We start from the raw sequence: 14,599 nt of genomic DNA, 5'->3' as shown, positions 1-14,599 counted from the left end.
AAAGTCCCATTTAAGAATACCGGGTCATTACCCGTTTCTGCAATGTGAAAGCAGTATAAATAAAAACGTCAGTGATAACATCAGTAAACAGAGGCATAATTATTTACTAAGAGAAGCCATTCAAAATCAATTAAGAAATGTGTTCAGGGACATTTCATGTTATATCAGGCCTGGCCAACCTGTGGCTCTCCAGCTGTTGTGAAACTACACGTTCCAGCATGCACTGCCACAGTTTTGCTATTATGGAATGTTAGAACTGTGGCAAAGCATGCTGGGATATGTTGGAGAGCCACAGGTTGTCCAGGCCCGTGTTATATAAAACCCAGAAATAATGGCTTTTTTGATGTTCAGATGTTTTGTTCCAGACATATGCGATCTGCGTCATTCATTAGAAGTAGTTCTATGAAGATTATGCAGAACTGGGAAGCAGTTTCTTCACTGCATTTAGCAGGTCCTTGAACTCTGTATTCTGGAAATGTCCCCGGTCAGTGTACTTGTGCAGGTCTGCACTCAGATTGTCAGCCACATCTTGCTGCTCCTTCCATGGCAGGAATGGGTCATCCGTGGAACCAAACTGAATGATATGACGACAGTTGGATTTTATCTTCTCCCATTGCCAAGGACGATTAAAATACCCTAAGAATGAGGAGAGACAAATAGAGATCCTCTTATTACTATGGCATGCTAGAGAAATCCGTATTCCTGCAACATAGCGAAGGCTATTCCTCTTACAGTAGGATTTTCATGAGAGCAGTTTATATATAGGGTTACATGGAATATCCTCTGAGTTCCAGAGATGCGGGACTTTGTGTAAGTTTGTACCTTTTTTTTAAAAGCAGTAATCAATTTACAATGCCAAATAAATCACTTTTTGCCTTTATAAATGTATTTATTAACAGTTTCTTATATAGTGCACACATATTCCGCAGCGCTTTAGCGAGTATAGTTGTACATTCACATCAGTCCCTGCCCAAGCGGAGTTTACATTTTATATTGCCTACCACATGTACACAGACATTCTAGGGTTAATTTTATTGGGAACCAATTGACCTACCAATATATTTTTGGATTGAGGGGGGAAACCCACACAAACACAGGGAGAATATACACACTCCACACAGTTAGGGCCATGGTGGGAATCAAACCCACGACCTCAGCGCTCTGAGGCAGTAATGCTAACCACTACACCATCCGTACTGCTTCCAAAAATGGGCAAAATTCCAAACCTCAAGCAACAGCCGCTATTACATTTTGCCCATAATGTCTGAAATTACTGAGGCAGAAGGCCTGTGCTTTCTCACAGGATATTGTCTACCACCATATAATCTCTGGGTATTTAGACCTCATGCAATCTGTCATTGTACAACAGCAATATGATTGCATCAATTTAGATTTAGCCACAGATCAGGAATCAATATGTGTAGCCAGCGTTTGGGGTATATTTACTAAAGTGCAGTTTTTTAGTAGTAGCAATGTTGCCAGAGCAACCAGAGGTCTATTTATTTATCTAGCGCCTTCTAGAACAGGTTATCCCAACCATGGTTCAAGATGCACCAACAGTGAAGGTTTTAAGGATAGCCATAATTCAGCAAGGGCGAGCTCAGGGAGGACAGAAACCTCCCGGGTATCAGAAAGGGTTTCCAGCTTTTTCAAATCAAGGCTCACTATAGTGTCAAAAATGTTGGTGTGGCACCCCTAGGCCAAAAATGTCTTATTGAGTAATTTAGAAAAATCTATTAAAATCAAGTAAAGTGTGTTTATATGTCCTATTTAATGTCATTTCTATGGTGAGGGACGAGATTTGCTTCGGTTGTACCAAATAGTTTATTACTGAAAGCCACCAGCACTGGATTTACCTGTTACATTGGCTATAAATAAGTTTGGATTGGTCCTGGACTACCAAACTAGGGCACCCCTGCAAGTGCTCCAGGGCACTCCAGAGTGCCACAGCACACAGTTTGGGAACCACTGGGTTAGTTTAATTAGTACCTCATATTTTGATTTAACCACCTGTGCTCAAGCATGGATATAACTAAAGGTGACCATACACTACCTCAACATATCTATAGTTGATGTCGCATGTGATTTTCCTTTAACTCTCTGGGAATTAATTATGATTGTGTACACCACTGCTTATTTTCACTGACTATTTACTATACAATATAGATCGCATAAGATATCTACGGCTTTTACTTAAGCCCTGTACACACACATCGATTTGCTTTTGATTCGATGTTAGATTCGACTTTGTATTCGATATGGCATTAGATCTTTCCATTCGATATGGCATTATCCCCCCCCCCCTTGACGTGTTGCCTCTCCAAGTTTCTCCCGGAGAGGTGAAAATCAAAGTAGGAAAGTATGACCTACATGTACATTTCTTGGACAGACTACAGTTCACATACTCTGATAACATACCACTTTCTCTTTCATTTTCATCACCCAAGTCAGAGGTGTACGCTGCCACCAGAACTATTGCAAACACTTGATGTGTTTCAGCAAACCTGTAGTTCATGGGAAAAAGAAAACAAAATAAAGCTTGACAGAAATTCATTTACAAAAAAAAAATTACATCTCTATCGATCTCACACTTTCTTAATTTTTCTTGTTAACACTACTGATAAGTCCCAATCCTTGTGCAGATAAATCCAATACTCTCTTTGCCACATACTGTACACTGTTGGATACACATATTCAATCGCTGACTGATCAGGGCTGTGTTTTTATACAGCTGTGCCTTCCCAGTCCCAACCGATGCAGGAGCTGTCACACTGTTAAATGCACCCCCACTATCAACGCCAACCCGAAGCGTGGCGAGCACATCGGTACGCGTCCTCCGACCTTTTCATACCCCCACTATCCACGTCGGTGTGGAGTTGATTTTATATAGTGTGGCGAGCGCAGCGTGCCCCGCGGATTACTTTACATGTATTCCGCGTCCTCTCGCGGGGATCGCTGCGCTCGCCACACTATATAAAATCAACTCCACGCCGACGTGGACAGTGGGGTAGTGAAAAAGTCGGAGGACGCGTTCCGCCACCGCTCGCCACGCTTTGGGGTGGGGGGGTGCGTTAAACCTATTTTGGGACATACAATCATATTATTGTATACCTACTGTCATGGAATCACACACCCTATAAAATCGCATGCGATTTTACGGCTGATGCGATGCCCGGGCTGAGTGGGGCCGAGCGTAGCGAGCCACCGAGCCCGAAGCGTGGTGAGCGGCCGCGTATTACTTTACATGTATTCCGCGTCTGCTTGCCACGCTTCGGGCTCGATGCTCGGTTGGTGTTGATAGTACCGGTGGGGTGGGGGTGCTTTTTACATTGTAAGCACCCATTACAGTGCTTATATAATTATTTATCTTATAGGGGGCACATTTAACATTAAAAACACCCATTAGGGTGCTTATACAATTTAAATCATATGGCATACAATGCGATGGTATACAATTTAAAATTGTATAACATCGGCTGCCATCGCGTAATATTGCATCGCATACCATCGTATGCCTTATGGTATGCGATGCGATGGGCGCCGTGCTAGGAAACAAGTACCTTTTGTTTTAATTTTTATTATAGTCAGTATTGAAAAATAGGGACACATCTTCGCATCAGGGACTATCATTAGCAGCAGTTGGTATCTATCATTGTATAGAGAGGAGCAGTGGCGTAACTATGTACATGTGGGCCCCATAGCAAAAGTTTGTAAGGGCCCCTATTGATCAACTTATGCTGAAAAATGTATATAGCACATGATACTTTGACAGGCAAAGTGTGCCCCTCTCAGTTCTGGGCCCCATAGCAGCTGCACCACCTGCACCTACGGTAGTTACGCCCTTGGAGAGGAGATGTTTGCAGAGACCATGCAGAGGTAGCGCTCCCATACTGGGCCTGCTCCAGACTAGCGCACTACACCAACATACCCACAAATGGACAATGGTTATTGTTTTGCGCACATATCTCAGTCGCACTCCGCACATACATATTTAGACGCACAGTATAAGAAATGTATTGGGTGTTGCTGTGACTGGGAGCAGGTAAGCAGCTAAACATATGCACAGAGATATTGTATCTTATGGTAGTGTGGCAGGAATGTCGTTTTGTTGCTGAAAGCACCTGTGTACAAAGACTTAGCAAACTGAATCCGGCCATACCTTTGGGATACCTCTGTGACGCATCTGTCTGCCATAGTCGTCATACCTCCTCTAGGGCACTCTCCCTTGGAACCGCTGACCTGACTGATCATTATTGCCAGTGGCAGAATTGAACATCAGTAACATCCAGGAAGATTACATACTGAACACCTTTTTTAATTAGTTTCTAAAGAACTTTTGCTGATGTAAAGAAGTAGGTACACAGTTGCTGGCATACTACCCCCCCCCCCCCCCCATAGACGTTAGTAAATATATTGGTTATAAATGTGGTGTTAATATGTATGCTATACATATTAACAACTAAAGCAGTGATAATAAAATCAAGGCAGTACGGATGGTGTAATGGTTGGCATTACTGCCTCACAGCACTGAGGTCATAGGATCGTTTCCCGCCATGGCCCTAACTGTGCAGAGTTTGTATATTCTCCCCGTGCTTGCGTGGGTTTCCTCCGGGTACTCCGGTTTCCTCCCACAATCCAAAAATATACTGGTAGGTTAATTGACTCCCAACAAATTAACCCTAGAATGTCTGTGTGTGTGTGTGTACATGTGGTACGGAATATAGGAGTAGATTTATTAAGCTTGGTGAAGTGATAAAGTGTCTGTTTATTATCACCGGCCAATCAGCTCCTACCTGTCATTTTTCAAACCAAGCCTGTAACTCTCTTTGCCACATACTGTACACTGTTGCTTACACATATTCAATCGCTGACTGATCAGGGCTGTGTTTTTATACAGCTGTGCCTTCCCAGTCCCAACCGATGCAGGAGCTGTCAAAAGCCATTTATCTGCTAACACTGCTGAATTGGCAGCAGTTTACCGGCAGCCAAACATGGCCGACCCCGAAGCATCACACTGATTAGTCAAACCCATGCAATGCTTCTAAAGGTGTGACTGTACACACATATCCATTTACTTTAGTTTTGATTTGCTTTCGATTTCGCCTATTCCACCCTCCTTTCTATTTGTCATTTGCTTTTATATTCGATCTGCATTTTTGCATTCAATATCGAATTTAGTGTGCATTTAAGGCACAGTGTACACATCGATTTACTGGATCAAATTCAATATTTCCTTGCCTGCACATTTTTCGATATAGAGAAAAACAGGAGCGCGTGCCAAACCGAAAGCATCTTAAAACTATTCGATTTCGATTAAATTTTGCTTCTATAAGCAAAATTTAATCGAAAACCGGTCAAAATCGAAGAGTGTACACTCCTTATGTGTATAATATCCCTCCTCCTCAGCATAACCAGGACCGGTGGCCAGGGGTGCCCCTGTATTTTAAAGAATCAGCTCTGGGCTCTTGGACCAGTCCTGGTTCCAAAAATATGTGGGATAAAAGATGTAGGAGTCTCCTCCTGTAATTTTAAAACCAGTAATGGGCTCTAACAGTGAGTAAGGTAATGCCACAGCAGGGGGACACTTTTATATATGTTCCTACAACTGCAGCATTTACCTCGCAACCAATCAGCCCTGGCCGGCGGTTGGGATCCCGATGGTCAGTATACCATCCCAACTGTTCGTCTGCCCAACTGTCGGGGTTACGAGGAACAGGCTATTCTCCCTCATGGGGCACCACGACCCCCAATAAAGGGAGAATAGAACCTGTAGGTAGCGAGCGCAGCAAGCCCGCAAGGGGCTTCTTTGCGCTTGCCCCCCTGTCGGAGTACTGCCAGGATACTTGTTAGACCAGGAGTTCCCAACCACGGTCCTTAAGGCACATTAAAGCTGGCCATACACTTATGCAATTTTGCCCGATTTCACCCAATTCTGACGCATTGGGCTGAGAAACCTCATGTGTTTTAGATCTGATCCGATCAGAGCTTCAGTGTGTTTTTGCGAGAACATATGCTCGTTATTAAGAAATCCTAATTGGATATCCCAATTTAAAAAGCACATGTTCTCCAGAAAACACACAGGTTCAGTGAAATCTGTGTGGTTTCGTCAGCCACAGCTGCATTTTTGCTGAAAAACTGGGCTGCTTTTGTGGATTTCACTAATTTGATAGACCCACAATCACTGCTAAATGGAGAATGCCCATAATTTAAAAATAGTTTTAAAAAAGTGTGTCATTTGTAACTCAGGCAAATTGTAACCCTTGACATGATAAAATCTATTTCTGACAGGTGCATTTGGATTGCATTGATGAAATGAGGGGATAACCAGCCAATCCAGCACAAGTTACACATACCTCATAGCTGCAGCTGCGCCAGAGCTGTGTCCAATGATTATAGTGTTGCTGTCACACTGTAGTTCTGATTCCATGAATGGAAGCCATATTGATTCTCTTGCTGTAACTACATTACAAAGTGACAATGTGTAATATATTACATAGTAGACTGCAAGTAAATAAAAATCTATTATCACAAATTAAAATAAAGGATGGCCATAAATGGCAACAAAAGCAGGCGGTGGACAGCTTTACCCTTCAGCACCAGAGGTTTGAGGTGATTTGCTTACTACAAAAATGAAAAAGACCATCGATCTAAAGCAAACCAGTTTCCACTATGCACTTCAGGCCTGTAATGCACAACATATTGGTTTCATATGCAGTGGAAGGAATTTTTGCTGCTGCGCATGCCTGTGGCCCTGCACATGTGCAGTGATGGTCCTGCGTCGCAAAGTGATTCGCATGACGCATTTGGCACTGGTGACGTGAAGTGGTAGATCAAGTGCAGGTGTGTGTGTTGTAGGGATGGCCATCGACCATCAATGATTCAAAATCATCGATGGTTCATGGCAGATGTCAAATACTTTTGCCATCGATGGGGGAGAACCAGATGGTTTCCCTGCATCGATGGAATAGCAAAACAATGTTTTGCTTTTTTTTTTTCCTTCAAAGTGCCGGGACATGGAGCATAGCTCCGCCCTCCGACACTCGCGAAGCCCCGCCTTCCATGTTTTGATTGGCCCACAGGCCAATCAATCTAACACAATGGATGACCATCAATATGTAAAAATATCGATGGTCATCCATTGCATAGTTAAGCACTATCGATGGCCAGTTGCAGAATTACCATTGATGGCAATGGTAGCGATGGCCATCTCTAGTGTGTTGCAACCATTTTGGTGCAGTGGCAATAGTTTTTTAAACTATCATATTTAAAGATATACTTACATGGATCAGGCATGTTTCGAATCAAGCACTGGAAATTTGGAACCTGCATATATAAAACACACAATCACATTGAGAATACATGATATAGCACTAAGAGAGTTTGCATGTCGCCGGGTGACATCACTGCACGATATAATTACTTATATTGTTTAGTTTGGATGCACTATTTAGTTTGCCAGTGAGATCCAACATCGTCTAGCGTGTACCCAGCTTCTTCTATGGTCACTGCTGCAGTTGAATCGAAGCACATTTATTATTTATTTACAGTTTATGATATAGCGCAGCAGATTCCGTTGCGCTTTACAATTGGAAACAGAGATAAAACAAACTGGGTAACAACAGACAGACTTGGAGGTAAGAGGGCCCTGCTGCAAGCTTACAATCTATAGGGATATAGGAGGGAAACACAAGGACAGGAACCAGTAATAGCATAGCTTGTAGGTCCAGAGGGGAAGCTATATAATACATAAGTGCCTCAGAGGGTTATGCGTATGGAACTTAAATATCATAGGCTTGCCTGTAGAGGTGAGTTTTCAGGGAACGCTTGAAAGTTTGGAGGCTATTGGAGAGTCTTATTGTGACATGACATATGACATGTCCCCTGTATGCCCTTTTTGCATTTTAAATAATCCTCTTAAATATATATTAATGTATAAAGACTACTAACCAATAACCATTAGTACAAGCAGGAATATTTTGTTTGGTACTTGTTTTCTAGCACGGCGCTCACGATATTCAGTCGTACGGCATCGGATCGCATGCCATATGCGATGCGATTTTAAATTGTATAAGCACCCTATACAATTTTTAATTGTATAAGCACCATAATGGGTGCTTACAATGTTAAATGCACCCCCACTATCAACGCCAACCCGAAGCGTGGCGAGCACAGCGGTACGCGTCCTCCGACCTTTTCATACCCCCACTATCCACGTCGGTGGGGAGTTGATTTTATATAGTGTGGCGAGCGCAGCGTGCCCCGTGGATTACTTTACATGTATTCCGCGTCCCCTCGCGGGGATCGCTGCGCTCGCCACACTATATAAAATCAACTCCACGCCGACGTGGACAGTGGGGTAGTGAAAAAGTCGGAGGACGCGTTCCGCCACCGCTCACCACGCTTTGGGGTGGGGGGGTGCGTTAAACCTATTTTTGGGACATACAATCATATTATTGTATACCTACTGTCATGGCATCGCACACCCTATAAAATCGCATGCGATTTCACGGCCGATGCGATGCCCCAGGGCTGAGCGGGGCCGAGCGTAGCGAGCCACCAAGCCCGAAGCGTGGTGAGCGGCCGCGTATTACTTTACATGTATTCCGCATCTGCTCGCCATGCTTCGGGCTCGGTGCTCGGTTGGTGTTGATAGTACCGGTGGGGTGGGGGTGCTTTTTACATTGTAAGCACCCATTACAGTGCTTATACAATTATTTATCTTATAGGGGGCACATTTAACATTAAAAACACCCTTTAGGGTGCTTATACAATTTAAATCATATGGCATACAATGCGATGGTATACAATTTAAAACTGTATACCATCGGCTGCTATCGCATACCATCGTATGCCTTATGGTATGCGATGCGATGGGCGCCGTGCTAGGAAACAAGTACCTTTTTTTTTAAATTGTTATTGTAGTCAGTATTGAAAAATAGGGACACATCTTCGCATCAGGGACTATCATTAGCAGCAGTTGGTATCTATCATTGTATAGAGAGGAGCAGTGGCGTAACTATGTACAGGTGAGCCCCATAGCAAAAGTTTGTAAGGGCCCCTATTGATCAACTTATGCTGAAAAATGTATATAGCACATGATACTTTGACAGGCAAAGTAGGCCCCTCTCAGTTCTGGGCCCCATAGCAGCTGCACCCCCTGCACCTACAGTAGTTACGCCCTTGGAGAGAAGATGTTTGCAGAGGTAGCGCTCCCATACTGGGCCTGCTCCAGACTAGCGCACTACACCAACATACCCACAAATGGACAATGGTTATTGTTTTGCGCACATATCGTCATACTCCGCATGCATGCCGGTTGTACATACAGAGTCACAGTACATATTTAGACGCACAGTATAAGAAATGTATTGGGTGTTGCTGGACGGTGACTGGGAGCAGGTAAGCAGCTAAACATATGCACAGAGATATTGTATCTTATGGTAGTGTGGCAGGAATGTCGTTTTGTTGCTGAAAGAACTTGTGTACAAAGACTGAATCTGGCCATACCTTTGGGATACCTCTGTGACGCATCTGTCTGCCATAGTCGTCATACCTCCTCTAGGGCATTCTCCCTTGGAACCGCTGACCTGACTGATCATTATTGCCAGTGGCAGAATTGAACATCAGTGACATCCAGGGAGATTACATACTGAACACCTTTTTTAAATAGTTTCTAAAGAACTTTTGCTGATGTAAAGAAGTAGGTACACAGTTGCTGGCATACTACCCCCCCCCCCCCCTAGACGTTAGTAAATATATTGGTTATATATGTGGTGTTAATATGTATGCTATACATATTAACAACTAAAGCAGTGATAATAAAATCAAGGCAGTACGGATGGTGTAATGGTTGGCATTACTGCCTCACAGCACTGAGGTCATGGGATCGTTTCCCGCCATGACCCTAACTGTGCAGAGTTTGTATATTCTCCCCGTGCTTGCGTGGGTTTCCTCCGGGTACTCCGGTTTCCTCCCACAATCCAAAAATATACTGGTAGGTTAATTGACTCCCAACAAATTAACCCTAGAATGTCTGTGTGTGTGTGTACATGTGGTACGGAATATAGGAGTAGATTTATTAAGCTTGGTGAAGTGATAAAGTGTCTGTTTTTTATAACCGGCCAATCAGCTCCTACCTGTCATTTTTCAAACCAAGGGCGGGATGTTATAACATCCGCGGCCCCCCTTCGCCGGACATCGCATTTTTAATAACGGCATATGCTGTAACATATGCCGTTATTAACGCAAGGGACAGCTCTTGCGATGCGGTGCCGGTGCTGGACTTCCGGGTCTGTGACCCGGGAGTCCATCTGCGCATGCGCAGACCCCGGCGCCGGCCGCAGGGCACGCTGGGAGGGATCCGTGACGGATCCCTCAAACAGCGCTGCGGTAAGAAGCCCATAGGCTTCTGCAGGGATTCGCCAGCTTTTGCTGGCGATTCCCTCCGCAGCGCTGACACTGCGGAGGCACAATATAGCATATAGAGATGCGGTAGAAACCCCGAAAACGGGGTTTTTACCGCATCTCTGCTATATAGAATCTCGCCCCAAGCCTGTAACTTCACAGTTAGGAGCTGATTGGCTGGTGATAAAAAAAAAAACAGACACTTTATCAATTCACCAAGCTTAATAAATCTGCCCCATAGATTGTAAACTCCACTGGGGCAGCGACTGATGTGAATGTTCAAATATTCTCTGTAAAGCGCTGCGGAATATGTGTGCGCTATATAAGAAACGGTGAATAAATAATAACGATAAGTAGCTACATGTCTTCAATATTGGACAATTAGAATTGCACTTATCTCCTGGTCAGTTCTGAAAAATACAAAAGACAAACCTTTAAAACCAGGACTGTGAAGCCCCGTACACACTGGGCGACTTTCATGTGTGCATTTTCAGCATGAAAGCCGCCCAGTGTGTGCGGGGCAGCGATGAGCACTGCTGCGCGCTTCTGCATCATCTGCTGGTTACCAGTACGTAATATCGTAGCTGCGCTATGCCTCCTGCCCCACACTGCTGCACACTAGACACCCGCACAGCAGGTGTCATAGATCAGGGGAAGCGCTATACCCTGCAATAATTCACGGGGATAGCACACATTTCCCTAAATCTACCCCTCAGGACTGATTCAGACTTGATCGTAGCCTAGCGAACAGGTAAACACCACTGAAGGAGAAATGGTTACTTACCATCAAATGAATTCTCCTGCCTTCGCAAATAAAATTCAGCCTGGACTGACTTTTCCAGCACCTGCTTTCTGCCGAATTGAGGGAGGGCGTTGATGTCATGTGGCATCAGCAGCCTGTCCCAAGCAAGCATCGACATGCCTGCGTTCGCAGGTGTACACCCAGCATTTTCATGGGCGCACCGCTTTTGTGGGCACAACCCATGAAACGTTGAGCGGTCCCATGCGTCCACCCCCGCCATCTCGCTAAGTAGGTAACGGAGCCAAAGCTGTTCTATCCCGGGGTTTGCACATGATCAGGCATGCGCAAACCCGGAACATCGGGGATGGGGCCGAATTCGGCCCACTACAAGCGGGTCTGAATCAGTCCCTGCACACAGTGGTTTCTTTACTAAGATGCGAGTTCTTTTGAAGATGGTATATTGCTTTGGGCAACCAATCAGATTCTATTCTTTTTTAGAAGGTGCTAAATAAATAAGTAGATTCTGATAGGTTGCTATGGGCAACACCCCCTCTTCAATAAAACTCTCATCTTAGTAAATAAACCCCACAGTATCAGCATGCATGCCCCCTTTTTCCAAGGGGAGGCAGTTACAATCCCGGCGGTCGGGATCCCGGCGTTCAGAATCCAGACGCCGGAATCCCGACCGCCGAAATGCCGACACTTTCTCCCTCCTGGGGTGTCCACGAATAAATTAGTGTGCCGAGCGTAGCGAGGCACCGGGCCCGCTGCGCGGCGAGCGCAGCGAGCCCGCAAGGGGGGGCGATCCACGTCCCCCCCTTGTCGGCATTTCGGCTATCGGGATTCCGGCGTCGGGATTCTGAACGCCGGGATCCCGACCGCCGGGATTCAATACTGAATCCTTTCCAAGACCTGTTAGGTACGTTTTGCAGACATTACACTGATTACATAGTGACAGGCGGACAAGGACATTATTCATTCTCACTTTCTGCTTAGCTACCACCAAATAAGTTTTACACTAAATAAATCAGGTAAATGAAGAGTACTGATGTGGATATTTGATTCTCATAATTATTGTCTTGCTACCTATAATGGTGCGTGCACACTGGCCGATATACCAGCCGTTCTATTGAATGGCTGATATATCAATGCACCATCTGCCAGTGTGTACCATCACTATATCTGTGAACGTGGTTATTCACAGGTATATTGCATCGGCTGTGCAACACAGCCAATGCCCAATATATCTAAATATGTAATTGGCGCATCATGCTGCACGTACGGCAATCTGCTGACCGCCCGTACAGCTGCTCCAGGAGCCACCGGTGATTGACAGCTCACTGATGCAAATGTGCCTGCCCATTTGAGATGTCAGTCCCTATGGATCGGGCAGCATGTATGGAGAACACGCTGCCCAATCTGTCTGTAGATAAATCTGCAGATCGGCCCGATCTGTTGAAGTAAAGGTGCCCATACACGTTACAATTATTGTATACAATATTGCATCTCATCGCATCTCGGTTTTGCGATAAGATGAGATCTAGTACAAAAAGTATATGCTGCACATACTTTTTGTACTAGATCTCATCTCATCTGATCTCATCGCAAAACCGATATGCGATGAGATGTGATATTGTATACAATAATTGTAACGTGTATGGGCACCTTAAGCATTAAGAACATACTGGCAACCATACCATACAGTATGTTACTTGGCCACATGCCGACCACCAAATGTATATGAATGGTGACACAGACACACTTGGAAATGTATATACTTTACTACAATTCAATTGCGGCATTTGCCTTTGATCTCATACAGGTTGAGTATCCCCTATCCGAAATGCTCGGGACCACGAGCATTCCGGATAGGGGAATATTCCGGTTTTTAGAATAAATTGTTTTAGCCATACTTACCTGTCCCCTGATGGTGTCCGGTGGTCCCTCGGCGTCCACGCAGTCTCCGGGCGTCCACAGCAGGCCTCCGGCATCTTCTCCGGGTCTCCAGCGGTCCCAGGAATGCATTGCGCGAGTGTGTGCGCGCACCGGTGACGTCACCGGCGCGCGCGCACACTCGCGCAATGCATTCCTGGGACCGCTGGAGACCCTGGAGAAGATGCCGGAGGCCTGCTGTGGACGCCCTGGGACTTGGTAAGTATAAAAAGAGGGTTAGGGAGGGTAAAAAAAAAAAAAAATTCGAATGATTCCAAAAACCACGGTTTTTGGAATAATTCGGATAATAGATATACGGATACGGGATACTCAACCTGTATATATTTCACATATAACATATTTAGTTCACATTTCTATAAATAATGTTATGCCAGGAGTACAGAAACCCAACCAAAACCTGAATAAAAATAAACTCAGAAAGTGATTAAAACTTGCCAGTTGTATTAATTATTGTCTCCAGACCCTGAGCAATTAGAGATGTGCCTGAAACAAATAACCACTGATAAAAATCATGACATTTTTGCAAGGCAAATCTTCTGCAAGTTCTGATTTAAAACCCAAGTTCTGAACCAAGGGGAGATCCGAACCAGGTTTTGGTTCAGTTCAGATCCAGGTGGATTTGGAGTTGAACTGCACTTCTCTAATAGCAATAATTGGATTGAGACCCCTACTGTCACACTTTACACATTGTCTTGCAGCCAGCAGGAAGCATGCCGACTGCATTTTGTCCACTTTTATTTGTGTACTTTTACCTGGTCTAGTCTCCTTTTTGTCCATCCATACCATATACAGGACTCCACATTCCCTCCTCCATTCCCTGGTACTATAACAGCTTTCACAGGCACTGGCAGTGCTACACTCTCAGACATTGCTGCTGCTGCTGCTGCTCTTTACAGCTTCTCTTGTACAGGAAATGCTGGGCAGGAGGAAAGTGCATCATGGGAATTGTAGTTTTATCCTGTGACTGAGTTCTTTTTAAAACATTGCAAATACTGTGTTGCAAATGATAACACTAAATGATTATAATTTTTAATTAAAGCATAATAATAACAATTGCAGAAAGTGTTTAGTCATTTGTTTTTTCGAATTCTGAAATATTTCCAGGTACTCTTTACCTAGAAGGGCGCCAGCGATTGGAATCGCGGGCGTCGGGGGTAAAAATCGCGGGCATCGCGGGTACATAAAAATCTGCTACCCGCGATGACCGCGATTTTCCCATAGGGAACAATGTTAAAAAGGCTGATTGAGCGCGATTTTCATGTAAAATGCCTCAATGCCCGAGATTTGGCCATAGGAATCAATGTTAAATGGGCTACAGAGCCCAAATAGGCACAATTAACCCTTAAATGTCCCCCCAAATTTTTAACGCCACCCCACGATCCACGCCAACCCGAAGCATGGCGAGCGCAGCGAGCCCGCGAGGGGCGGCGGTACGCGTCCTCCGACCTTTTCATGCCCTACTATCCACGTCGGCGTGGAGTTGAGAATAGAATAGTGTGG

At 44.7% G+C, this 14,599-nt stretch overlaps 1 protein-coding gene across 1 annotated transcript; it reads right to left on the bottom strand.

Annotated features, from left to right (window-relative positions):
* Nucleotides 1-84: 84 nt before the first annotated feature.
* Nucleotides 85-14,011, bottom strand: RBBP9 (RB binding protein 9, serine hydrolase). The gene is made up of 5 exons (XM_083175949.1): nt 13,852-14,011; nt 7,281-7,323; nt 6,354-6,459; nt 2,419-2,504; nt 85-636 (listed from the first exon to the last, which is right to left on the bottom strand). The coding sequence occupies exons 1-5, from the start codon at nt 13,966-13,968 to the stop codon at nt 410-412; spliced, it is 579 nt and encodes a 192-aa protein (XP_083032075.1). The 5' UTR covers nt 13,969-14,011; the 3' UTR covers nt 85-409.
* Between the last annotated feature and the right edge of the window lie 588 nt (nt 14,012-14,599).

Source organism: Crinia signifera, chromosome 3, assembly GCF_055691185.1.
Source record: "Crinia signifera chromosome 3, ASM5569118v1, whole genome shotgun sequence".
Lineage (NCBI taxonomy): Eukaryota > Metazoa > Chordata > Amphibia > Anura > Myobatrachidae > Crinia > Crinia signifera.
Note: the sequence above shows the minus strand (reverse complement) of the source record. Positions and strands in the feature narration are given on the sequence as shown.